We start from the raw sequence: 26,864 nt of genomic DNA, 5'->3' as shown, positions 1-26,864 counted from the left end.
TTTACACGAACTGAATCCCACCCCATTTTTTAGACATCTGAAGTAAGGTGTTACAAATCTCATCAACGGAAGTTCTGCACCTTCAGTACTTCAGGTGAAGTCTAAATTAATTCACCTAAAAATAATTATTTATGCATCGCCATCTAAGGAAAGTAGACAATATTTGCCCGTGGTAAGAACTTTAGTTGACCTTAGAGCAGCAACTGAAACAGTTTGTCAGAAAGATGTCAAAATTGCTTTGAAAATCAGTAGGCACTGAATTAAGTCCATATGCACACTTGCAGTTTTATAATGGAACATATGTAAAAATAAAAAATTAAAGTGTTAGCATAGAACAGATTAAGACTTTTTCCGAAACAACAACTTGTAAGTTTTATGGTCTGACTTTATGTCAAACTAATTTTCTGAGTACAGTATTCTCAAAACAGCAGGATGAGTATATAGCCAATGATGCCTCCTGGGTTTTGCTGGTTTGAGTTTAATTTTATCAAAATTAGAGCCTTTGGAAAACCCTGGATGAACAGCTCTGAAGTCCCCTCTATCCACAAAGAGAATGCAGACAGCACTTTAGAGAGCAGTAGCACAAGTTTCCTTTCTTACCAGAGATCATACTATTCTCTGCAAAACATTACCTCTAAGGAGAAAGGTTCGGTTTTGCACTGGTCCCCTTGTTTTCTCTATTCACTTTATAGTTTCACCTCCCATAAACTATAAAACACATCCTAAAATGATGGGAAAATGAAAGCACAGCACCTTAGTCTTCCAGCTATAACGACAAGTTTAAGGAGGGGGTTATTTGGAGACTCAATGTATCGATTATTTAACTTCTTAAGGATAAAGTCTACAGGAGTATTTGAGTGCTTGCAAATTATATGCCTGGAACTAATGCATTTTTTTCAGAGACCAAATATTGAACAAGAATCAGACTATACAAATTCACAAATTGTGGATACTGTCTGATCGGAAGTAGGCTGACAAACTAGTAAAAAGCATGAGAACTATTTATTTTTCAATTCGCGTCATCTAAGCAAAACATACCTCTAAAACACAGAAACTAAAGAACACAATCAACCCAAATCATGTAAAAATGATAAATTATGAAGCTAAACTATTGAAATCTGACAACAATAATATTCCATATTATTTGTAAAATGCCTTACAGTATTTCCTCAGTATTACATCTGTTATTATTGATCAGTGTTTTGTTTGGAGAGGTACATTACTGTAAATTTTACAGGCATTTACAGCAGTTTTAAATGCAATTATTGCAGGTATGCACAAAAAATAGGTAGGTGGTTAAGTACCCATTACAGGTACAATTTGTGAAATAGACAAATAATAGTGGGAAAGCATGCACAGGTAAATCAGGGAAATAAAGCACATATGCAGAAATAATATATATGCATATGTATATATATGTGCAGGTCATTAACAGACTACAGCCCTTCCTTGAACAACGCACTTACTACATGCAACTTCATTAATTCATTCTTGCTACCATATACATAACTCAAAGGATAAATATCAAAGCATATTATTTTTACTTCATAAATGGTTAGTATCTTCAGGACGATGTAAATAGTATAGCAGAGTAACAATTTCAACAATGCTCCTCACTATTTTCAAGATGTTATGAGATCAAATAGAAGCTGCTTATTTAGAAGTTTTCAGTAAAACAGTTTGTGCAGTCCTGATACTCGCATCAGTTGTCCTGATCCAGCTTAGTATTTCAACATCAAATGTAAAGAAAAAAGTTAACTGTTCCATGTAATCTGAGGAAGATGCAAATTACTATTCAATAAGTCTATTCTAAAAAATAGCTACAGGTAGCCTGGATATACAGAGGGCAAAGGATTTTTAATAATTTGCAACAGAAACACTAAAAATACACAAATAAATCTTTAAAATGCTGGAAAGCCAAATGAATAACTAGTAACTGAAGATTCACAGAGGAATACATTATACATAAGCCTACAGTTTGATTAAGCATAGAAAAGAGTATGATACGAGCTGTAATTCTTGTTACAAAGAATTGTCATCATATCACTGAAAGTTACATTACAGGCTGCCTAGAAGGCAGTATAATAAAACTTGCTGTAATAACTTTTTATTTATATTCATAAAATTGAAGAATGTTAATTCTCTGGTTATTTTATTTTTAATATAGAGATGAATTTTAACAAGCTAATTTATAAAAGGTTACACCAATGTCTAGATTTAAATCAAAGGAATTAATGCCCATACTACCACAGTTCATAGAGAGAAATTCTTGTAAGACATTTCAATAGTTGATGAGGCTAAAGGTCAATGCTCACAATATCTGCTCGGAATTACATGAAAGAATATGTCAAAGATTAAAAGTTTAGTTGGTAACCAACATGAAGTTCAACAGCTATGCTTCAGGTCTTCAAATTAACTGTGACTTTCCACCCCCCCTCCAAATTATTATCTTAGAATGTATACCTCAGTAATCTTGAAAAGCTCTTTCTATTCATCCTTATTCATCGTTTCTTGATATTTACTCAAGAATATTTGCAGATCAGTATAAAGTTACCTAAAACAAGTGGAAGCAATCAACTCAGGCAATACTTAAGTATAGCTGTACTTAGTCAAAGACGACTTCTTTCACAGGGAGAAGAGACAAGTTCAGCTGAAACTCTGGTTGTTCACCAACCAGAAGCCCTTTCTGCTCATTCTTCCTGAAGTAAATCAATACAGTTTTTATAACAATAGCACTTTAGCAATTCCCTTCAGAAACACGTATTTGTTTCTGTTGCAAGACTTACACTGATATTTTTCAGGCTTTGCATTGCACCATGGAGGGCATGGAAAAAAAAAACTCTTCACTTCTTTAGAGCTCTGGCAACTAATGGCTAACAGTGGGCACTGACCTGCGGGCCAGCTAGAAACTAAAGTAATTGGTATGCTGTCTGGGGGAAAGGGATGGCACCCATCCTCTTGAGGAGCTCATGCCTTATTCAAGATCTAATTACCCAGTCTAGCAGCACAAGCAGTGTAATTACTTACTTTTCCTTATACCCCTGCCACAGTAGGTTGGACAAATTGTTATTTAAACCTAACAGGCTTTCGCACAGCTGGGTAGGGGAAGCTCAAAAAGCACCATATACACTCTCATTTTCTTCCCAGTCTCAACCTGCCTTTCTCTGATATTTATTGCCTATGGGGCACTTCACACACACAAGCTGTTATATATTAATTTAACGCATAATGTAGCGCCTCACTAAGTACGGAGCACAGCCAAAGGTGGGGAAGGTACCAGTGGGGACAGTGAAGTCAGACTTTTGAATTATTCTTCAAAGACTCAGCTTCCTTTTTTTTTTTTTAAGGAGCAATCCTACAGGTACAGAAAAGCCTGTGGAATATACCAGGTGTCTCTGCAGATGCCTGAATTTGCAGGAAGCCTAAAACAAACTCTTACAAATAAGAACTATCTCATTTGTCCCTCCTGAACGAGTAGAAACGCAGACGTTGGTGGCATACCGGTAACTGTATCTCTGTTATAACCATTTTCTAAAAGATTGAAGTAGAGCAAAACCTTTCTATCTCAGAATTTTGGGTAGAGTGGGTGAAAGAAGGGGCAGGATCAATGAAAATACACAGATGTATACAAGTCAAGCTATGTTAGCTTGTAACACTGCAACAGAGCATTGAAGGAGGGGTAGTGCTGGTGTTAGTGGTGTTTACTGAAAGCAAGCTCAGCTTTCAAAAGTGCAGATTATTATTTTTAATGCCATAAATGTAACTACAGCATTGCAAGGTAGGCTGATCCTTTACATCAAGTTTGCAAAAGGAAACATCTGAGATACAGGGGGAACAAGTAATTTGCTCAGAAACACAAAAAAAAATCCACCTCAGAAGGAGGATTAGGACACGAAACGGCGATTCTGCCTTCCAACCCCAAACTAACCAAACTGCACAGACGGGGGGACCGGACCGCAGACAAACACGAAACACCTGCCTCTTCCTCGGCGGAGCTGACACTCCGCGTCCGTCCGTCCGTCCGCCCCCCCCCAACTTCGCCAAGCAAAAATTACAATTCCGCCAAAGCCCACACGCCCGCTCTGGGCGCCCGACAACAATTAACGCACCCGCACACGCCGGGGTTCATCCACGGGCGAGCCGGGGTGGGTGCCGCCGGGTGGGACGCGTGAACCCCGCAAGAAGCGGGAGGAGGATGCCGACAGCCCCGGGCCCTCCGACACCGACGCCCACACCGGGAACCTCCGCCGATCGCCGCCAGCCCGCTCTGCTCCGCATCCCGCCGCAGGTGCCGGTGGCCCGGCGGAGCCCCAGAGAGCCCCCGGGGGAAAACGGGGAGGAAGGAGGAGGGGGATCAGGGGGCCCGGCACCCCCGGGCTCGGCCGGCACACGCACGCCCGCGACAGCGAGAGGGGGAACGGGGGGAGAAGGGGGGACAGCGCGTCTCCGGGGAAATAAAGTTTTCAGGCGGAGAGGGCAGCGCTCGGCGCCCCGCTCGGCTCCTCCGCCGCCGCCGCCCGCCCGCCCGGGCGGCAGCGACTTCGGAAGAAGGGAGGGACGGGGGAAGGGGCGGCAGGCAGCCGGCCGGGTCCGTCGGTGTCGTGTGTCGTCGTCCCCCCCGCCCTCGCTACTCACCATGTTGACCTCTGAAACCATATCGATGCTGGCGATGTCGATGTTCATCCCCACGCAGACGGGCGGACCTGCGGGCCGAGGAGAGGAAGGAGGAAGAGAGACCGTCACCCACCGCCGCTCCGCGACCTGGCGGCCAGAGGGGCCGCGGCAGCCGGGGCCGCGGGAGCCGGCTCCGCCGTGCGGGAGCGGCGGCAGCCCCGGCGACAGAGGGAAGGGGGGGGGGGGGGGGGGGGGGGAGAGGTGTTCGGGTGGGAAGCCCCGAGCAGGGCGACTCACCTCCGAAATCCGGCCGGAGGCGGATGTCGTAGCCCTTCAACAATTTATCCACAGTTTCTTTCACGAAGGACATGTTGCCGGGATCGTTCACACTGTGGGGGCGAGAGAGATGGGGGAATGAAGGGGGGTGTCAGGCGGGGGAGGCAGAGGACGGGGTGCAGGGGGCGACAGCGGGGTTGGGGGGGGAGGAGGGGGGAAGCGCATCAGCTTGTTCCCCTGGCGAAGCGCAACCCGCCGCCGCCGGGGCACGCTGGCTCCTACCTCTGGGCGCAGCAGACCACGGCCACCAGGACGGGAGCGGAGAAGATCCCGAAGATCCTGCCTCCCACAAAGCCCCACATCCCTCCGCTCCGCGCTCCCTCCGCGCAGCAGCCGCCGCCGCCGCCGCGATCCGGCTGCCCCGGCTGCCGCTGAGGAAGAGGCGGAGGCGACAGTCCCCGCCGTCGTCGTCGCCGTCGTCCCCCCCCGCCCTCCCCCCCTCAAAATTAAAACCCCCCAAAAAAAACAAATATCCCCCACCCCCTGCCCCAACACTGCTGCCCGGCCGGCGGAAGCCTCCCGCTCGCCCGCCCGCCCGCCTGCGCCCACCCCGCGGCCGGACGCCGCCGAGCCCCGGAGGAAGCCGCCCTCCGCCGGAGCCCGGCCGCCTGCTTCCCCGCCGCCCGCCGTCCCCACACGCCGCCGCCCGCCCTGCCGCCTTCCCGCCAGCCGGGAGGGGAGGGGAGAGCAGGGGAGGGGAGAAGGGGAGGGCGCTGCCGTCCCTCCCGGCGGAGAGCCCGAGGAGGGGGCGCCGTGGGGAGACGGGGTTCGGCGGGGCCGGTAGCGGGAGGCGGCGGCTACCCGGGCACCGCCTCGGGGCACGCCCGCCCCGCCGGCCACGCCACCGGCCGCCCTGAGGCGGGGGTGCCCCCTTCGCAGCCCCCGCGGGTCTTCTTCTCTTCGGGAAGGCGAAGGGATCCGGGCGGCGGCCCGCCGGGACCCCCCCCGCCCTGCAGCCGGGTGAGGGGGGGGGGGGCTTCCTGATGCCGGGCCGGGCTGAGGGGGCGCGGGCCTGGCCTCAGCCCTTGGGACAGGCCGCCCTCCCCGGCCCCTCAGCCTGCCCCAAGGCCGGTGCCTGCGCCCACCGGCCCCTCGGCCTGTCGCGGGGGCCGTGCCCGGGGGGAGGCCGCTGGGGCGGGAGGGGGAGGTGGGTTTGGGAGCCGGGCCCTGACCCGCACAGGGCCGGAGGGCGTCCCTGGCCAAGGGGTGGGGTGTGGTGAACGTGTACAGGTGCTGGGCCTGAGGCTGCCTTCAGCCGTGGCTGTGAGGATGCCAGTGGCACACATCTAGATCGTCGTGTTTCGCCAGGCAAAACCTCCCCTGGCTTCAAAGCGTGTGTGTAGCCGGGCTCGTTACCCGGGACGGTAACGAAGGGAAACTGCGCTGGTGCCAAAGGTAGGTCGGGTGAGAGCTGTCGGCTCGCTGTTGTGTTGCCTGTGAGCTTCTGGGTGCTCTTAACTGTATAAAGCCTCGGTTGGGGTGGAGACGGCACGGTTGTTATTATTGTTAACCTCCTTCCGGGTTAATTAGTCCTTGCAGCAGGACTAATTGGCATGGAAACAGAAGCACGCTGACTTGGCTGTTTTGCCTTTGGTTCTGGAGCCAGCTCCTTCTCAACGCCAGACCTCTTCACCGGGCTCTACCGACGGTGTAAACACGGCCTGAGCCAACTCCTGGTTCTGGTTACGTTGCAATTGGGGGCCGCTGGTCCCTGACAGAGCACAAATTTCACTAGTCAAGGGAGAAAAGCAATGCTTTTTTCCATACTTTTTCTCTTACCACCTGTTTTTCCTTCTATATATCCTCTTCTCTTAGGGAAACTGCTAGGAAAAAGATGGACACTTGAGGACTGCTGTGGTGGTGTGTACAGGTGAGAAAGCATGGATGGCTTTGTCTCTCCTCAACAAATTCTTGAAAAGAAAGACAAGTGCAATCCATGACATACGTCCTGACCTTGTTGCTATTGCAGTTAATAAAAAGGTCCAATAAAAGAAGGAGCAGGCTCAGTTTTAAAAACAATGTAAAACCCTATAGGCAATGAGAAAAAATGTAGAGAAACTGTTGCCCAATCTTGTGATTTCATACTAAGTCTCACAATATTTGGATTTTTTAATAGTGCCATAATTACTGTGATTATAAAGTAAGTGAAATATTAGCTTTCATTTATAAACCAATGAAAGTTTGAGGATTGTGACATGAAGCATACATGACTTGAGGGCTCAAAAATGAAAAGCCTTATAAGAAAAATATAGAGATGTGTGTGTGTGTGTATATATATATATAAGTGATTTGAGGGCACTGGATCCTGATTTTTTTTTTAATGGCATGGATGGGCAGTATTGAAGACTAGTCCTTTGAAAGATTTCAGCGAAAACGAATTTAGGGAAGGATACGAACTCAGTTCTCTCCCTCTAAGTGCTGAAAAAAAGTATTAACACTGAAGAAAAGAGTTCTTATGAAGAATTTAATGTGGTTTAAAAGCACGTTTAAGCACTAATAACTTTTCTTAAATAGATTGTCAGTTTTATAACAGAAATAAAATATTTTAGAGAACACTTTCTGATTAACGTGCTATCGTTGTACTTCGGAAACACACTGAGGTAGGAATGAATCAACAGTGCTGTAGAGTCTGTCATATTTTATCACCTCATTTAAGTATTTGTCTTCTTGGTCTTTCAGAGAAACCGTTTCCATTTACTTGTGGGTAGTTTAAAGGTAATCCAGGTTGGAGCTGATGGGACAAGGAAGTAGTTAGGGGGCTATGGAGCATTTGCTCCTCGGGACTTTGGATTCAATTAGGCTTAGCAGTAACTGAAAAATGTTAAAAATATAAATGATCAGCAAATTTCATGAAAGGTAAAAATCATCTCTACTTCTCAGTGATATGGCGTATACAGTGAAAATAGCACTTTGGGTTTTGTCTGCAGGAAAGACTTAGAACAAAGCTTCTGTGGCGATGGTCTAGAGGTAAGACCCAGCAAAGCCCTGCGCAATGCAGAGCATTTAAGGAAATAATGGAAGCAAAGACTTTTGGGGAGCTCTTTAATGTGGCCAATAGGAAAAAAATAGGCACAGAAATAGACTCCTTGTCCTGGCCCAAAATTTGCTACCCTGACTTTTCTCCTGGAATTGGGCTCCTTTCAAAAAGCAAACAGGTTATTTCAAGGCATGGCAGGAAGGAGTCTTGGCACTTGTATTCACAAAGCAAAGCCCCTGGGTAGAACCTGCAGGATCTCCATCCAAGAAAATCCGAAGGATGCATCTCCTGAGATCAACCCAGACTACAGGACCTCAGGGTAAGGTTTTCATCTTGGTTGTTTGAAATGTTCCACTTTTCAGCAAACAGTTAAGTAGGGGAGAGAGCAAAAGAGTTAACATGACTCTGTAGCCTAGTGGTTTGTCTCTTATCTATGAAGTATCGTTATTTCATAAATAATCCAGTATTCATGAATTAATTACTGGATAAAATAAATCAACATTCAGTGGTGTAAGGAACGGAATCTGATTCTCTGCTCCCCTTAGGTGCCTTCATCATTGCTCATTCTCACTCGCTCTTTTTCCAACATACAGTCTTTCTGTCCAAGTAAAATTATCCCTGTAAAAGATGAGACTTCAAACGTTGCAGTTCAGGGACTAAAATTCATCACTACTTCTACTGCTTTGGTGAATGTTCCAGCTTCTGGGCCACAGGACAGTTCACATCTATGCTCCCGATCAAATTTAATTCAGTAAGGTAAGCACAGCAATATTCTTTTCTTTGCTAGCATTGCCAACGTTGGTAAAGGCCACTTCAAAAATGGGTAAGTCTAAACTGCAAAGGCAAGCATTCTGTGTGAAGGAGCAAAGGGATTGTCCTTGGGCCAATGCAAATAAATGTGGAAGAATACACCTGCCAAGCCTACATGTGAAAGAAGTCCTTGGGATGAGTGGGGTTACAATGGATTGAGTTGACAAGCTCTGAGGTTGGTCTGTAGAGCAAAACTGCTGTTGCTGAGGACCTGACGTCTGCACCATAGATTTTTTATTTTTTTTTTCTTGGGAAAAGTCCCAATCTGGTCCCATAGAATAGATGTTCATTAGCGGTTCAACCACATTCAATGTGCTGCTGGGGTGCATTTTCCACCTTAGTTTCGTATAAAAGGAATCGAGTTTGTGTGCTCTGAGACTGCTTTGAGATGTGAACCAAAGCACAGTAAGTGGGAATGATCAAATGATTCACTTCACAGGCACAGTCCTGATCTGCACTAAAATGCTATGTAGATGCACCCAGCATCTCCTTTCAGAAGGAGCTGCAACAGAGCACCCTCGGCCTTTGTTAAAGGACAGACATTGTTGAAGGCGGTGGGAGTGGAATGAGGAGCCACTCAAAATTTTGGAACACATTCCAGTTTTCTTCATCATTGTCAGAACTAGTGGAGATACAGAAGAGGAGGCAATGTCAGGAAGGCTAGAATAGAGGAGAGGTCTGCTCACGACTGATGCATTTGCAGTACTACCACTATCAGTCAACCAGACTGTAGGAGAAAGACTGGCTTGAGAATTGGGGAAGAAGTATTTGATCACACCATGCAATACATCACTGAGCTCTTGCACTGGAGAGTGGTACTGAGGGTTTACCTGACAAAATGAACATAACCCAACTAAAACGCTGAGGTCAGAATCACTTGTCAGAATGTTTTCTTTTTCATTTTCCTCTCTGGCTTGTCTGTCATTTAATTGATTTTGACAAAGATCCAGTCTTATCCTGAAACAAACTGCAATCACAGAGATCACAGAGGGTTCAGAGATACAAGAGAGAGAAACCAAAAAAAGGGGGAAGAATTGCTGCTACAGGTGAAGTGGTGTCTTCTGTGGATCACAGGACATTAATCTTACTAGGCTGAGACCTGTGCTGCTGCTTACCTATTTTGCCTTGCAGCAATTTTAATAGACTGCTGGTTTAACCTGCTGAGAAGGTGTAATTAATAAAACTGGCTGGGAAAAAATCCACAAGAAAATTTTCAACTCTTTTTTTTTTTTTTTTTTCCCCCAACCGTGACTTCTTTTTTACTTTGTGAAATTGGAAGTTGAGGACCATTTTTGCCAAAATAAGAAATAAATAAATAAGAAAGCTCAACTTCCTTATTTTCTGTCCTACAGTATCTCAGCAGAAGCAGAGTTTAAGAGTGACAGGAGGATGCTGTAGAGTAGATACATGGCATCAGGGCTTAGGGAATACTCTGCACTTTGACAGTTTCATATGCTGTGTTTTGCCTATTCAGATAATGAGCAGTGGTTGTTGGACATACTATGTGAGGAAAACAATGTTATATTTATCTACTATGTATATTTATCAGAAAGCATATGTAATATTTACTGATGTTGAGTAATACTCAACAGTTTATGCTGAGCTTATAACTGACAATGAGTTGATATTCATTGTCCCCATTTCTGCCAGGGAGATTGCAAACAGCATTGCATGAATCTGCTTTGGTTGCATAATTTGCTGGTTTTCATTTAATTATACGGAAATATTAATATTGTTATGTCAACAGTTCTGATGTGGTGGAGATCTGAATGTTTCAGTGGGCCACATAAAGAATAAGATATTAATCAGTATGATTAATGGGGACAAATTTGCCTTTAATAAGTGGCTTGACCCAAATTGTTTTGAACTGTTGTTTAATTTTCAGATGGTTATTTTTCTTCATATTCAAGAAAATAGAACAAAAATTTGCATTATCTGAATGAATTTTAAAGAGTATTCCTGCAATATTCCATTCCTTATGCAGCAAAACCTCTGGATTATGCACATAATGAGTCAGGCACATCAAAATAAAAATCCATTGACACTTTGGCAGAGGAAGAAATAATCAAGGCTCTTTATAACTCACATTTTTTCATCATAAAGATTAATGATTATGCACTGAAATAACACAAATACATTAGAGAAGCCTGTGGTGCTTTAGAAGTACTATTCTTTAAGTCTCTGTCCTGATGAAAACAGAGTCTGTGTTTGGAAAAACAGACAAGTAACTGAGTTCTGATTTTTTTTTTTTTTTTTTTTTTTTTACTGTAACTGCAGCTGAGGAAGAACTATTTTACATAGGACTTCTTTGTTAAGAGTTTCTACTTGAGTGTTTTCCACTAAATCCCTAAGTCAGGAGCTCATTATTAACAAACAGTATGCAGCAGTTACCTTTTTTTCTTTAAGGTTATATACAAGTAGTAGAATATAGCCCATTTCTTTCTGTTCTCATATTTATCAATTACTTTATGAATCTTATTTGTGATAACTCTTGTTTATACAATTTTTTACTACAGCAGCCAGAGTTCCAAGTCAAGACCCAAGCTTCATTGTGCGGGAGATTATACGGAATGAAGAAGACAAGTGCGAGTTGTTTGAATTGCTTATATTTGATATTATGTATATTTAAAGGAAGATCAAGTCAGGATCCTAACTGATGCGTCTGTATAAGGACTAGCTAAAACACCAAGAGGTGTTGGTTCCTGACATTTTTATCCGAATGTCCCTTTGAATTTTAACAGTGGAAAAGTAGGTAGACAAAGAATAAACACTGGGGGAAAAAAGAAAGCCATTTATACATGCAAACACTCCCACATAAAACAGCATAAGCAATGAGAAGGAAGTGCAGTGAAATGATTTGGCATCAATCCTGACTTGCTAAGATTAGGAAGAATTCTGGAAACGATAATCCAGGGTAACAAAGAAAAAGCGATGGGTAGGATAAAGTGAAAGCCTGATGTATGTCTTCCTTTTATCATTTGAGTAGGTTTTTTACTTATGCTAAGAAGTGCCCTTAACAGGAAGCAGTCCTTGAGGGATGAGGGGAAAAGAAACGCTTCAGCGGGTGGAGGTGTGTTTATACAGAGGCTCTATCCACAGCCGTGCGCTGCCAAGACACAGCGCTCTGCTGGTGGAAGTGCTTCTTAGCCTTTTTAAATGCATCCCCTTTTCCCAAGGCTGTGCCAGCTAGCCCTTCGCTCTCATTCCCCAAACACTGGCATCAGAAGCAGCCACGGTTAAGCTCATAGTACACAGATCAGGATCGTGGGCTGTATTCCTTCTGTAGAATAACATGGAAATTAAGCTGGCTGTGTAACCACGTTTCTTTGTCGCGTGCACTGTATACAAAGGAAAATCACTGTATATAAGAGGGGATCATTATTAGGTAGAGAAGAACGTGTATGATGATCTAAAATAGTTGTCATTGTGCACTTTGTGGCTCAGGAAAAAAAGGATTAGTAAATGTTAATAATAATTTTTAACATTTTAAAGGATGAACATTTCATTTACAGGTAATAATCATATTTTTAAAGTACTTTTTGTTACTCACCTTGTGTCATAAATTGCATAGAGTTTTTTGTTTTCTTCAACTGCATTCCTAAAAAGAGAGAAAGAGAGAATATCATTTGCGTGCCCTGTGTCCATCGCCAAAGCAAAACGTAGTTTAGGGCCTTTAAGATTTTCAGGCCATCATTGTAGAATCAAGGGATGGGAAAAAAAAATCTATAAATTGACTTGTTCAACCCCTGACATGACAAGATTGTAATAATCTTTTGGAAATTGTCTAAGTGAGTTTTTAATTATAGATCCATGATTCTGTTGCCAAGAAAGGAAAAATGAAAAAAATAGTCACTGCTTTTGTGAAAAACACAATGCAACAATATGGTTTCGATAGAGCTATGTGAATAATTTTCAGAAAAGGTTTCTAATTGATCCAGATGAATGTTATCCAATTCAGTTATTTCATTATTTTTTTATAAGCCAGACTAAAAAAATACATTGACGTCTAATGCAATGTATTCACTTTAAAATTAAATACTTTATCTCTGATGTTTTGAATACTTTTATGTGTGTTTAAACATCGAGGTTCATATAAAAAACATTAAAAATCTGAAGCTTAATTCTATATTTTTGAGCTTTTTCAATTGAAATCCATGCGACTTTGCAAAATACATTTTGTGGTTTTTAACTGCAAAAAAGAGATTTTTCCCTGATTATTTTCGTTGAACTGTTTCAGAACGTGTGGTAACAAAGGACTCTTCTGAAATAGTGCTACTGATTTAAGAGAGAGCAAGAGGAGATGTACTCTGAAATGTGTTGGCTTTGCTGGAATCAGCAATAAAATATAAGTTTTAGCTAAGTAGCTTCTGAGAAGGCGTGATGAATGGAAGGGGCTCTCCATAATAAGTATTGATTTGTATCTTACAATCTGATTTATGTCTCTGTGCATTACTTTACCTGTCTGCTTAGAGAAGTTAAAGAGAAGCAACTAAAAGCATGGGGTAAATGATCCTGAGTTTGAATGCATTAAGCTCCACTTACATGGGAAAGGTAGATCCTGGGTTTGGTCCCTGTTCCTGGGGTGGTTATGCATTTTACATTAAATATGCACTGGCTAAAGGATGTTCGCCGCTGAGTATTGTGAATGCCCGACTCCCTTGCGTACTGGGTAGGGAGATGTGGGGCCTCTCTCACGTCTTGGATCCCCTTGAAATAGACAGCTGACTAGAACAGAACTGGTAGGGCTGGGTAGGGCTCAGGTTAGATGCCACCAGCTAGTCCATTTAAGATGCCCTGAATTACTTGAGCCACTGCAGAGAGCTGTCAGTTACAATACAGGACCTATGCGATACCCAATCTCTACTGGAGAGGTAACTGAAGTCCAAGGGGGATACCTTGGAGCATCCCAATGGCTCAGGATGCTTGTGTATGGGAATGCAGGCCAGATTCCACCCAAGAGGAGGAACCCCAGCTTTCTGTACATAGGCTCCATTAACTGAGTTGACTATATCTCTGTTGACATAATGGGAGCACCCAGTTCTCATGTAGACACCTAATCTTCAGATGAATCCAACTCCAAACTTCACAATATCTTATGTTCTTTTGGTAGTCCTAGCCATCAGGATTCACAAGCCACATTGCTCTGGATTTAAAGGTCATAGTATTCCGTGCCCTCAACCACACCTGAGCATGCAATTTTGCGGTTTGATTGATATTCTCAAGTACAGTTTTGTCTAATGTCCACACTTCTTAGTTGTCTGGTCCACCATGACTCAGGATAGACTTGGGGTAAATTCTTGAGCTCAGCAAAGGAGAGAGGAGGGGAGGAAGAGCAGAGAAGGGACATGTGAAGCCTCAACACTGACCCAAATACATCCCCTGACTATAGTCACATATCTCACATTGGTAGTCACACAGTTAGTACTGAGACAAGAGGATGGCTGGGGTCTTTTCTGCTGCAACGTGTAGGAACAAGCACTCTACCTTCGCAGAGGCTGGACAGAGAGAGTCAGGGAACATGCTCAGCCTACGTCTTCCTTCAGGACTACGCTCCCAAACGTAGCCAAAGATACCTGAGAGACAGATGCAGCTCACCCTGTAACCATGGCAACTGGCATGGGACTTATAGCAAATTAGCTATGGGTGGAAGAGGGCACCACTTCTAAATGAACATGTACAATATAGGTGGAACAAGTGTCTGTTTTCAATCCCCTTACCTAACTATACCCATACCTATAAGATAAAAAGAAACTTGCATATACAAACAGTTTCTGTTAATATATTTATCTAAAATTTCAAAAGAATGCAAAACATCTTGTGTGGCCACCTTGTGTTTATAACTTTTGACATCCATCAGCAAAAATGCCAATGGCAGGGTAGAATTCGTGTCTTTTTTTGGAAGAGAGAAGATAACAGCAAAGGGAGATCAGGAAAACAATTAGGCAAATGAAACAGGAAAGAGTCAAATCTCATCTTTTAAATGTTGAAGTTTCACAATAGGCATTTATTCAGACTGATAATGCACTCCATTTTTTTCTTTTCTAACAAAAATGTAGACACATCTCGATGTTGAAATTCTCTTATTCAGCGGAGCGGTGAAATCCTTTGGTCTCTGCATTGAAAAGTGCCTTCTTGTGAATGATGAGTAAATGGAGTTCATCTCTTACAGAAGTCTCCTACTGTTTCTGTCTGCCTGGCACCAAGAGAAGACACGCTTCTGAAAGTATTACAAAAGTAATTCCCCCGTCACAAAAGCAGCACATTAGAAGTACTTATATTAAAAGCACTTTGTTGTATATGAGTATCATTATATAATTGATTATTCCCATTAAAATGCTTTGCATCCTTATCACAACTTTAATAAAAGAACAAAACTGCTTTGAATATTATACATGCGCTTGCCTAGAGCCACTATTAAGCAGAGAGGCTCTGTGTGCAGCCAGGCAGTGGTTGATGGTAAATCAGATGGAGGGCATATGGTTTCAGTATTGCTGCTGGTGGAGTTTTTGTTGCTAGAAAGAGCTAATGTTTTGCATTTAGGATTAGTAAAGTAACATACAAAAATAGTAACTTGTCTCTTCCCCTTTTTGTCCTCCCAGGTCTCTTCAAGTCTCACTCAATATAATACGGGAAAAGATACTATGGGCAACCTATACTGGAATGTTAGGACTTTTCCGAACTGTGAAATAAGAGCTTTGTGTGCTTTTTTTAAAGCCTGCACAATTTCTGGATGGTACCACGACTCAGAACGTCTCTGGCTGGGATTCCTCCTTGCTGATGTAAGCATCGGAAATCAAATATATAAGTCTGAGCCAGTTACCATAAGCTACCTTAATACTGCGGTGGAGAAAGTAAGTCCAAAGACTGAAAGAAACTCCAAAGGCTGAAAAAGGCTAAAATAGGGTGGATGAATCACCCTCCAGAAGTACCTAATAACTAGGAACATAGCCTATACCTAGCCAGACATCTAACTTTTGGGTGTGTAATACTGCATAAGGTAAATCCCATCCATGGTGATTTAATGGGAAGGAAGGCTAGGTCTATTTCAGTACATTGAGCATATTGCCCTCCAAAAGTGTGTCAGACCAAAATGTCTGATATGTCTTTAGACGTGTAGATATGTCTTTAGACATATAGATAGCAGAATCTCTCTGCTAATGGTAAGTGGACAGCCAAGAAACAGGAAAGCTTCTAAGTTAGTGCTGTATTTCTGGAATTGCTGGAGTCTTTTAACTACATGTAGGTTAAATTTTAAACGACTATCCACTTTTTGTCACATCTTTAAATCCTACAAGATCACATAAAAGCAGAAATTAAATTAAATATCATATTCATTTGAAAATAGTCTTTGGGAGAGTGAAATGTGATAGCCCTTTCTGGATTGAGGCCAGGGCACAAAGCAATGCTCGTGAATCACACAATGCTTAACAAGTACTCTGGATGTTTTGTATCCAACAAAATGATTCAGCATGAAAATATACATGCAAAGGCCAATATTTATAGCTTGGAAGATAATGCTAACAATAAGAAAGTGAGATATTTCAGCTTCAGATTCGGAAAGCATCTGAGCATGGAATGACACTATTAAGAAAAAACACTTTCTTTTCCTATTCTGGAAAGAACTCACACAAGCCATTTACAAACAGGAATAAAAACAAGCGTGATGCTAAACTCCTTCTCCACAGGCTTGGAGAATGCGCACCTCGTTATATTTGAGCCTTTTTCGTTTTGAAGTGAAGAAAATACTTCCGTTGATTGACCCCGCATACATGATAAGAGGCCAAATTAGGCCTTCATTGTATATAAATATATATATATTGTATATATAAATAAACCTAGTTGTCTTTGGTGCAATAACTATTGGTTGCAACAGCCGGATGCGAAACCTCAATGTAACTCTTCTTCCCTGGAAGAGCTGCTTCTGGGCTTCTACCTCAAGATTGCTCAACCCACCTTGCAAGCCCTCCCTCCAGAACCTTCAGAAGCAGTGAGGCACCCACACCAATGAGTCAATAAAATTCACTTTCCCTTTTACCAGGAGGTTCAGCCCATGCTAACCAGGTTAGGCATTCAAGGGCATCATTGTCACACCGCATGATAGGCACTAACGAATTATTTTTAGTACCTAAAAGCCTATCAAGAAAAGTAAGAAAGTACAGCGTGAAATGCCAAATGCAAAAATGGGAAATTGTGTTTAAAATTCCCAGGATATTATAGACACAGTTATTGAATTACCATTGTAGATCCGCTGAAACCTCAGTAAGCAGCGGATGATGGAGGTTTCTTCTATAAATATAAGATTCACATAGCTATCTCTTATTTTTTAAAGTATAAATTAAGTGGATGCACGCCAAGTTTTCATAAATAATGCCAAAAATGTTTATGTATGAGAAGCTTAAACTATGTGTCTCTAGCTGAAATAAATGTTTCAGTGAACATGATTTTAAACATGATTTATTCAAATGTTATGTTAAGTAAGCATTCAATATGCTTTTATGTAATGCTGATGCCCAAGTTACATGTAATTATGATGACATTATAGCATCCTTGATCTTTCATAACCTCTCTAGAAATTCATTTTTCCCAGCATCAAGCTCCACAAAGAGTATGGAAGTGACAATGTCACATAGTATAAACAGTTACCAGAACAATACTTTTCAGGTCCAATTCTATGAGGGCTAGCCAGTCTTGACTCCTTTTGACATCAGCCAGAGCTGGGAAGTTAATCAGTGCTCAGAAACATGCCAGTGAATTTGCAAGTCTAAGCCTGGCATTTAAGAGCAAGGTAGGAAGGATGGAGTGAGAATAGGTCAAGACACAGACACCTGTTTACTCACATTTTAAATCACTGATGTTCTTGAAGGTGTCTGGTTCTAGTTCAGATCCAGTAAGTTCTATGCCATTATTTTAGTCCACAGGACTTCTTTTCTTTTTCTTTTTAATGCCTTCAGTTTCCAAATATAAAAAATACACTCCACAATGGTGCATAAATTTGCCATTATGCTTACAGTACAGATCTCCGAGTCACTGCAGATAGTTCAGTGATGGTCCCAGCTCCGTGCTCAGCAGAGGTCAAAAAAAGTAACCAAGTGCTAAGAACCATCAGGGAACTAACAGAACAAAACAGGGTCGGTGCAGTCTTGTAGGAATCTGTGGTCTACCCACATCCTGTAAGCTTCATGCAGGTCTCTTCCATCCCAAAGAGCTTGAGAGCTACATAAAGGTATAGGAAAGATCTCCAGGGATGATTAGAAGTATGAAATGGCATTGGTAGGAAGAAAGAGACTTAGGTTGAGACTTCTAAGTCTGGAAAGCAGATGAGGGAGGAGAGATATGATAGATGTATATGAAGTTGTGGACTGCATAAATGATTATTTGTTATTGCTCGTACTATAAAAACCAAAGGAGCGCTGAGATGATCAGGCAGTCGGTTTAAAGCGAGCAATATGAAGTCCTTTTTCACACAATGCATAATTAAATTGTGGAGCTCCTTGCCAGAGGAAGCTGTGGAGGCCACAGTTATAAATGGGCTCAAAAATCCATTAGACAAATGCATGAAAAGGAGCTCCATCAATGGGTATTAAAATCAGTGTTGTGAATGTACCCTCTGGCTGAGGAAGTCCATAAACCTCAGACTGCTTGAAACTGGAAGGTTATACCTGGGGAAGAATTACTTTACTTTCTGTCTGTCCCGTTTCTTTATTCTCCTTCCAAATTATGTGCCCATTGTCCGAGGCAGCAAACCAGGCAGCAAACCAGATGCAACTTTGGTGCGATTCAGGAGGGGAATTTTCACATTCAATGCAATCAGAAATACATGTTTGTGGTTTACTGTGACCCAGCACTAAAATAATTTTCACAGCTTAAACTGTCCTGTTGTTTTCATTACTATATTCACAGTATCACAGTATCACACAGTATCACAGTATGCTAGGGATTGGAAGGGACCTCAAAAGATCATCTAGTCCAATCCCCCTGTCGGAGCAGGAACACCTAGATGAGGTTGCACAGGAAGGCGTCCAGGCGAGTTTTGAATGTCTCCAGAGAAGGAGACTCCACAACCTCCCTGGGCAGCCTGTTCCAGTGCTCTGTCACCCTCACTGAGAAGAAGTTTCTTCTCAAATTTAAGTGGAACCTCTTGTGTTCCAGCTTGAATCCATTACCCCTTGTCCTATCATTGGTCGCTACTGAGAAGAGCCTGGCTCCATCCTCATGACATTCCCCCTTTATATATTTATAAACGCTAATAAGATCACCCCTCAGTCTCCTCTTCTCCAAACTAAAGAGACCCAGCTCCCTCAGTCTTTCCTCATAAGGGAGATGCTCCACTCCCTTAATCATCTTAGTTGCCCTACGCTGGACTCTCTCCAGCAGCTCTCTGTCCTTCTTGAACTGAGGGGCCCAGAACTGGACACAATATTCCAGATGCGGTCTCACCAGGGCAGAGTAGAGGGGAAGGAGGACCTCTCTCGATCTGCTAACCACCCCCCTTCTAATACAGCCCAGGATGCCATTGGCCTTCTTGGCCACAAGGGCACAGTGCTGGCTCATGGTCATCCTGCTGTCCACCAGGACCCCCAGGTCCCTTTCCTCTACACTGCTCTCTAACAGGTAGCTCCCCATCCTATACTGGAACCTGGGGTTGTTTCTGCCCAGATGTAGGACCCTACACTTTCCCTTGTTGTATTTCATTAAGTTATTCCCTGCCCAAATCTCCAGCCTGTCCAAGTCTCTCTGGATGGCAGCACAGCCCTCTGGCGTGTCAGCCACTCCTCCTAGCTTAGTGTCATTCTCCACAAATAAACCACTGATTTTGCTTCTCTTTCCTTAAGTCAGTGGTTCTTCAGAAAATCATTTGGTTGCATAGTTTTCGTTTCTGTCCTTCCATCCCCTGAGGCACTTGCATACATGCCAGGGTGACACAAAGTTTGCAGCGTCCCTTCTAACCCTCATGAGATATTGGAGTGCTGTTGGAAAACGTGTGCATTTTTCAGAAAGGAAACCTTTCAGGTGCCGTTAATGCTCATAAAATCTTGTAGGAAAAAAAAAAACCAAAAAAACAACTCTTTACGCTTTCACAGACCAGAATATATGTTCGACAAGTGTATCCCTGTTATAAAAGACATAAGATCTACTTCTTGGTGCAAGGGTTGTGCACCTTTAGGGTATATTGGAATTATTTTCAATTTTGGTGGTGGGAGAAATTATGACTTAGGACGAAGCCTACTCTCTCAGCCTCTTCAATTTGTTTTCATTCTTTTAAGTATTCTTTCATTTTCAGAATGAAAGTTAATAGTCTGGGTAAAATAAGAATTAATCCGCGAAGAATAGCTGACACCACTTCTGAAAGGCTCAGGTCTGAAAAGGCTCCTCGCAGAGAGATTTTGGTTTTCCGTGCAAAATTACACAGGAGGCCGAAGGGAGCCCCGAGTTCCCATCCTGGCATCCTAGTGGGCACAGTATATGTTACTCGAAGACCTGTATTACAAAATGCAGAGGTCATCTTGACCCAACATTACGACAGTTTTGAATGAAAGTAGGTGTCACTAACATGCGCTGTGCTGAACTCAGTGCTGTTGCGTAACAGCCGCCCCAATGAGCACATCTATTTGACAGGGCCCATGAGGTACCCCACAGGTACTTTCACTGCAAAAATTTAAGGTGCCTTTGGCCTCCAAAGACGTTAGGGTGTCTCTGCATCATTCCTTGGATTTTGTAGGCACCCACAGAAAACAACAAAATACTTCCCTTTGTTTTGTTTCAAAAATCATATTCTGGAAAAATGAAGAGAGAAGGTATTTCCATGAAATACATCAAGTATTTCAGTTATTTGAAAAAATTTAATGAGGAAGAATAATTTCTTGATCCATTCTAAACCTCATTGGGAGTGTATACATTGTTATAAACAAATACACAAAACAGCATTAGGAATCCCCCTGCCAGACACACCCCCCTGACTGCCTTCTTGTACAGACAAAACTGGTCTCCAAATTGTGCACAGAAGAACAATTTTAAGATGACGAAAACACATATGATCAGATTAAATAATCACCTGGTTATGTACGTGGTAATTCTTTCTCATAGGTTGCTGCTGCTTTGTAAGTACAGATCAAAATAATTATTCTAAGTGATCTTTACCTCTTTTGGTTGTTTAGATAGGAAGCCTTTATAAATTCAAAGGCTGTCAGCCCGCAGTGCGTCAGGAAACTTAAATTTAAGAGCCCAGCCCTAACATTTACATTCCCAGGTTATGTTTCAGAGTCGGTTGTAGATGTTAAGAATATTGCCTTTGGGACCTTTAAGTGCATTATATCATAGCCTCAAGCTGTACTTTCTTTTATCCACAACTCTTCTTTAAACATCAGAAGTTTTGATTTAAAAGAGAAGCAAGCTGGTAAGAGACCGTATGCATTTCTGCATTTTCCCTACTTCACATCAAGTGCGAGGGTGAGGGAGCGGTAAAGTGTAGTCATGGCAGTCTATGAAAAATTGGAAATGTTCTATGAATTGGAGAACATGGAAATGTTCTTTGCTTTAAAAATGAATCAGAAGAACTAAAGCATTTTTATTTTCCAGGTTTTTGAGATGTGAATATGTACACTTCAACTGTCCTGAATATATTGGGACATCCCACCATCTGTTGCAGTAGTGCTTTATTCTAATTCAGTGCTTTTAATAGGGCTTGGTGGAACATTAGCAGCTAAAACTTTCTTTTTTTTTTTAATGCAAAATGAACATCCAGTGACACTGGAATACTCTCAGCTCTCCTCTTGACTTTCCTAAAAAAGAAAATGTTGACTTTTTAAGAATGAAATGGTTTAGATATTTTTATTCAAGTGATGTTTCAAAATTCCCTCCATCTTTATTTTAAAACACTGTGAAGTACTTAACTCTGAAAATAGACTGCTGAAATCCAAAGCACATGTTTCAACACCTCAACTTATCAAGAGTTTTATAAACAGTTTTAGATAAGCCAGAAATGCTTTTCTATTGTCAGTAAAAAAACCAAGCCAAACCAAACCAAACCAAAACAAAACAAATCAACAAAAAATATCTGTTGATGCTCCTTTATTTATTCATTTGGTGTTTATTCATCTACTGGAATCTCCAAATTCCCTGGCTTTGTTCATTAACATCTTTATAAATTGCAAACTGGCTATATAATCTTTTTAAAGCTCTAATATAGTTTTTAACTATATTTGGTGGTTTTCTTTCAAAGTTCTCAAATGTTGTGTATACATATATCAGATAAAGTAAAATTGAGGCATCTGAAACCTCAGAGAAGAGAGTAGTTATTCATCTCCATTTAAAAATCCCACTTGAGGAATATGGGGCAAACACCACAGAATTAAATCATTTATCAATGTCATGCTGTGAGTCCTGGTTGTAAGGTTTCCCTGGCAGATAGGGAAGAGAATGTTAGTCTCCTAATACCCCATACGCTGTTGTTACTTCTAGGAAAAGTAGGTGGTATTTTTCCCTATTGAAAGCAACTCCGCATTCAACGGTGCTTTAGACAAAATAAATCAATTAGACATCCATTTTACAGTATTTCAGACATCCTAATACCCTTCATTTTGGCATGCATAACTCATTTATAGATTTATTATATATGATTAAATATAGATTAACTTTTAACTCTAAACTGCAGATTGCTGGAACTTAGGAGTTACGGAGGAGCTGACTTCCCACTGAACGTTGGGTGCCAGGGAATGCCATTTTGCCCCTCCAGCAAATGAGATACCTCTACCACCAGAAAATTTCTTATTACTCCCAAACTACCCCGTGCATTAGTACAGGTTGGGGGCTGACCTCCTGGAGAGCAGCTCTGTGGAAAGGGACCTGGGAGTCCTGGTGGACAACAGGATGACCATGAGCCAGCAATGTGCCCTGGTGGCCAAGAAGGCAAATGGCATTCTGGGGTGCATCAAGAAGAGTGTGGCCAGCAGGTCGAGGGAGGTCATCCTCCCCCTCTACTCTGCCCTGGTGAGGCCGCATCTGGAGTATTGTGTCCAGTTCTGGGCTCCCAGTTCAAGAAGGACAGGGAACTGCTGGAGAGGGTCCAGCAAAGGGCTACAAAGATGATTAGGGGATTGGAGCATCTCTCTTATGAGGAGAGGCTGAGAGACTTGGGGCTTTTTAGTCTAGACAAAAGAAGATTGAGGGGGGATCTTATCAATGTGTATAAATACTTAAAGGGAGGGTGCCAGGGCGATGGGAACAGTCTTTTTCCAGTGGTGCCCAGTGATAGGACAAGAGGTAACGGGCACAAACTTGAACATAGGAAGTTCCACCTAAACATGAGAAGGAACTTCTTTAGTTTGAGGGTGGCAGAGCACTGGAACAGGCTGCCCAGAGAGGTTGTGGAGTCTCCCACTCTGGAGACATTCAAAACCCTCCTGGACACCATCCTGTGCAACCTGCTGTAGGTGACCCTCCTCTGGCAGGGGGTTTGGACTAGATGATCTCCAGAGGTCCCTTTCAACCCTGACCATTCTGTGATTCTGTGGTTGTTTTCTTTTCCTTTCACCCTCCGCAGCCCCTTAAAATTTTTGAACCCCAGGCAGCAACTGGGGATTCCAAGAGAGACCCAGAGCAGACTGGGACCGCAGCAGGAGGGACTCTGAGGCTGAACCCTCTCGCAGCCTTCCCAGTCCTTCAGAGGGAACTGCCCTCTCCTTTAGCGGCTCTGTAAGCATTTGTCCTCTTCTTACTCACTTTCTGTAAGTTTCTATGGGAAATCGCCGAACAGGATATTTTGGTCTGATCCAGTGTTCCCGTTCTTGTGTGCTTGTAACCGTACAGAGATTTGCCATTTCATTAGGTGTCTGTACATTTAGCAGCAGTTTTAAATCTTAGCAGAATTTCTCAGTAGAAATGTCTGTAATGAAAATAAGCTATAGTTCGCTGAACTTCAGATCCAATTTCCTTTTTACTTTAGAAATCAACGTCATATTATGGTTTACAAATTTCCTTGCTTTTCATGCGATGCATACAATCTAATAACTTTCAGAAAGTTTAAAACCTCATTCTTTAAAGCAGTAGCAAATTGAACAAAACACATACTTCGTCAACCTTTATTCTTTCCTTAATGTGATCCCTTCAGTATTAAATGAAATTGCTACAAGTCCACTGTAATTGATGCTAGGCTGAAAGACGCACCAAAGGAGCTGACAGCTTCTACGTTTCAATGTGGTATGTTCTGGCATCTTTTCCAGTTTGCCTTCCGGAAAGATTAATCTAGCTTTTGTAACATAAATCTTTTTTTTTTTTAGTCATATTTCTTTCTAATCTGTTTTCATACAACGCATACAATCCACTTGGAACAATAATTAAAAAGCAATAATCCTTAGAAAAAGAAAACGTCTTTCTGACTAACAACTTACTCTTTATTTTTCTGCTAAATTAAGGGGCTTATATGAAACTATAGGCCAGATTGTGCCTCACACAAACATACCTACTCTGGAGGTTACGGCAAGCTGCACAGCCCGTTGGGAGCTCTGGAGCTCCATCAGGCAGAGCAGACGTGTCAGATGCTGCACCTTCTCAGGCCTATGACATGTCCTCTTCTGGGGTTTTTGACCGGGGTGGAAGATGGCTGGGGTTTATTTTCCCCATCTTGGAGGATGGTTCGTAGACCGGGAATGGGAGTGCAATGCAGACACAGCCCTCAATAAAATGCAGAGCCCTGCCATGGAGGAGCGCAGGAGCATACACACGGGTATGTGTGTGTCCCCCACCACCACACACATCTCATGTGTTGTAGTCACCCTCTTTTTCCAAGGGCTGGCAAGCATTAGGTCAACCTTTCCTTTAGGAGGTATCTTGTATGGATGCTTACGGATGAATAAAAGCCCTTCAGATTCCCATCAGCTTTAAACTGTGACAAAACCAGGGTGTTTAGGGCTCTGTCCACATGAGGGTCACACCATTTTTAAATTTGATGTGACTTTATCGGTTGATAGTCAAGGAACACCCTAGATTAAGCTGAGAAGTGTCCTTAACACTGTCCCCCTAAACCCAGAGAGCTGTGAGCCTGTGTGTAATGCCATGGGGTGCACTGTTGAATCTGGGGGCATGCCAGGCCCCAAATTTTCTCTTCTTGTTCTCTAAAATGTATTAAATGTCTCTGCTGCATCCAGCCTCTGAGCTGTTGCTCAGCCCTGAACTGCTGCGTAACGCTTCAGTGATTAGAAGGGTGCTTAGGTATGAAGATAGAGAAAACAGCGAGGAGGAAGGGAACTGCCTTGAGCACTCTGGCCATTCCTGCATAGGGAATTCGGAAGAGAGAGAGCAGGGAGCTGGTGATATCCCAAGTGAAAGAGAATTTGGGGCAAGCCTCTGTCTCGTCTGTGCGGCTCAGAAATAGAAGAGGTTAAAAAAATCTGCACAAGTCCAGACTTCAGAAGAGCCAACACGGAGGAGAGTGCAGTGATGGCTTAGCATGGGTACAAGAGCCATTTTTCTAATTAATTCAATGGATGAAGAAACTTACTTTGTTTCCTCTTTGGGAAAAAAAAAAAACCACCACCATACTGTGGTACTGGGTAACAGCATCTACCAACTACTACTAATACCACTACAAGTAGGTTAGCCTGAGCTGCGGGGGACCCCAGTGATCTTTGAAGACTCTGATGTACTATCTGATATGGGAGCTGGGTCATTTTCCTCAGAATTAGATAACAGGAAGACTTTATAACATGGGCAGCATGGGATGTTCTAAGGTTTTTATCTCATATATTCATTAGCAGAAGTCAAAAGATTTTACCAAGAAAAGCATTTAGCTAACATCTGGGAGAATTTCAATTTTGTGCCCTATCAAACCACGCAGCTATCCTTATTAATATTTCCCTCCTATCGCTGAAAAATCTTGACCACATTGCAGGGTACACGGAGGATTAATGCATTTGTTCTTGTAAGGTGCTAATCTATTGCCATGTGTAGATGTGTACAGTTCTACACCTGAGTTTGCTTTTTTCCCTCTCCTACTATTCTCTTTTACTAGCTAGCTATGTACCGGTACTAGTAAAGAACATTTAGTTCACCATAACTGACATTTTCATTAGAAAGGTCTTAAATAGGGAGTGGATAATTCAATTTCCAGCAAAGAAAAAGAATAATAAATAAATAATGCTGAAGTCATCTTCTTGTTCCTCCCTAATGGGAAGTTAATCGTTAATCTTTTAGCCACTGGGGAAATAGATACAAGGAAAGATTGGGAGGAAAATAATAATAATAATAATAAAAAAGACTGAAATGGAATTACTCACATTAGGAAAGTTACCAATATCATGGACCGTCTACATGCAATAGAGAGAACGGCAGGGAAGGCTTTCATTTTTTATCTGAAGGCCTAAGAGCCATGTAGCAGCAACCACATCTGTTTGTTTTGGTTTTTTTTTTTTTTTAAAGATAGGAAATCTTCTGAATGATTCCAGCCCTTTATATAATACGGAGCATTGCTCAGGTATCGCCTTCCAAACACACTCAGCTCTCTCTGTGCATCTCAACAACAGCACTCACACAGCGAAACATACAACATCAGCTCCTTTCCATATTCAATTCTTGTCTTTAAAACATTAACCTGTGTGCAGTCATAGCTGGGTTAAATAAGCCACAATTGTGTAGCTGGTGCTTGCCACCACAGATTTTGTTGAGTTTAGGCATCATTCTTATTGTAATTTTGTTTGCAGTGCTGGCTCACAGCTCTATGTTACAACTGGTCCTGGAGCGGCGGTCGATGGTACATTCTCCCTCCATTCAGGTGTTCCCTGGTCTCGCTGTGACCTTTCCAAAGCACATTCTGTGATATGAAAGATGACAGTGATCTCTTCTTCCCCTTAATCTCTTTCCCTGACACCAAGGAACAGACATCAGTGTTTTCGAATTGGTTTTGATTACAACCATCAGGGTTCTATTCCAGGAAGACGAGTTTTACGTTTAACTCCGAGTACAGCCGGTTTACAATCATTCCCAGATATTCTAGCACTGAATTCTTTATATTCAGCACGGTCCCTGCTGAAATTCTGCTTGTTGCAGTCACGTTCATCTCCTGCCTCTCAACAGTTGCATCGTTTCAGTGGCCATGGTTTTCATGGGAGATGCTGGTTGGAGACTTTTTGCACTG

The 26,864-nt window shown here is 42.6% G+C and overlaps 1 protein-coding gene across 2 annotated transcripts in view; it reads right to left on the bottom strand.

The window, feature by feature from the left end:
- Nucleotides 1-26,864, bottom strand: part of GABRB3 (gamma-aminobutyric acid type A receptor subunit beta3) — a gene marked incomplete at both ends in the record, with an annotated part of 200,300 nt that overhangs the window by 111,311 nt on the left and 62,125 nt on the right. Inside the window, 3 exons of one of the 2 annotated variants that reach the window (XM_082495459.1) lie at nt 4,636-4,703; nt 4,912-5,003; nt 12,288-12,335. In XM_082495459.1, the coding sequence (XP_082351585.1) occupies nt 4,636-4,703; nt 4,912-5,003; nt 12,288-12,335 (208 nt within the window). Of the gene's footprint in view, nt 1-4,635; nt 4,704-4,911; nt 5,004-5,172; nt 5,253-12,287; nt 12,336-26,864 lie in introns of those variants that run through there. The other variant, XM_082495460.1, reaches the window with a different exon arrangement.

The sequence above is a fragment of the Vanellus vanellus genome (genome assembly GCF_965231255.1).
Source record: "Vanellus vanellus genome assembly, chromosome: 1".
Classification (NCBI taxonomy): Eukaryota; Metazoa; Chordata; class Aves; order Charadriiformes; family Charadriidae; genus Vanellus; species Vanellus vanellus.
Note: the sequence above shows the minus strand (reverse complement) of the source record. Positions and strands in the feature narration are given on the sequence as shown.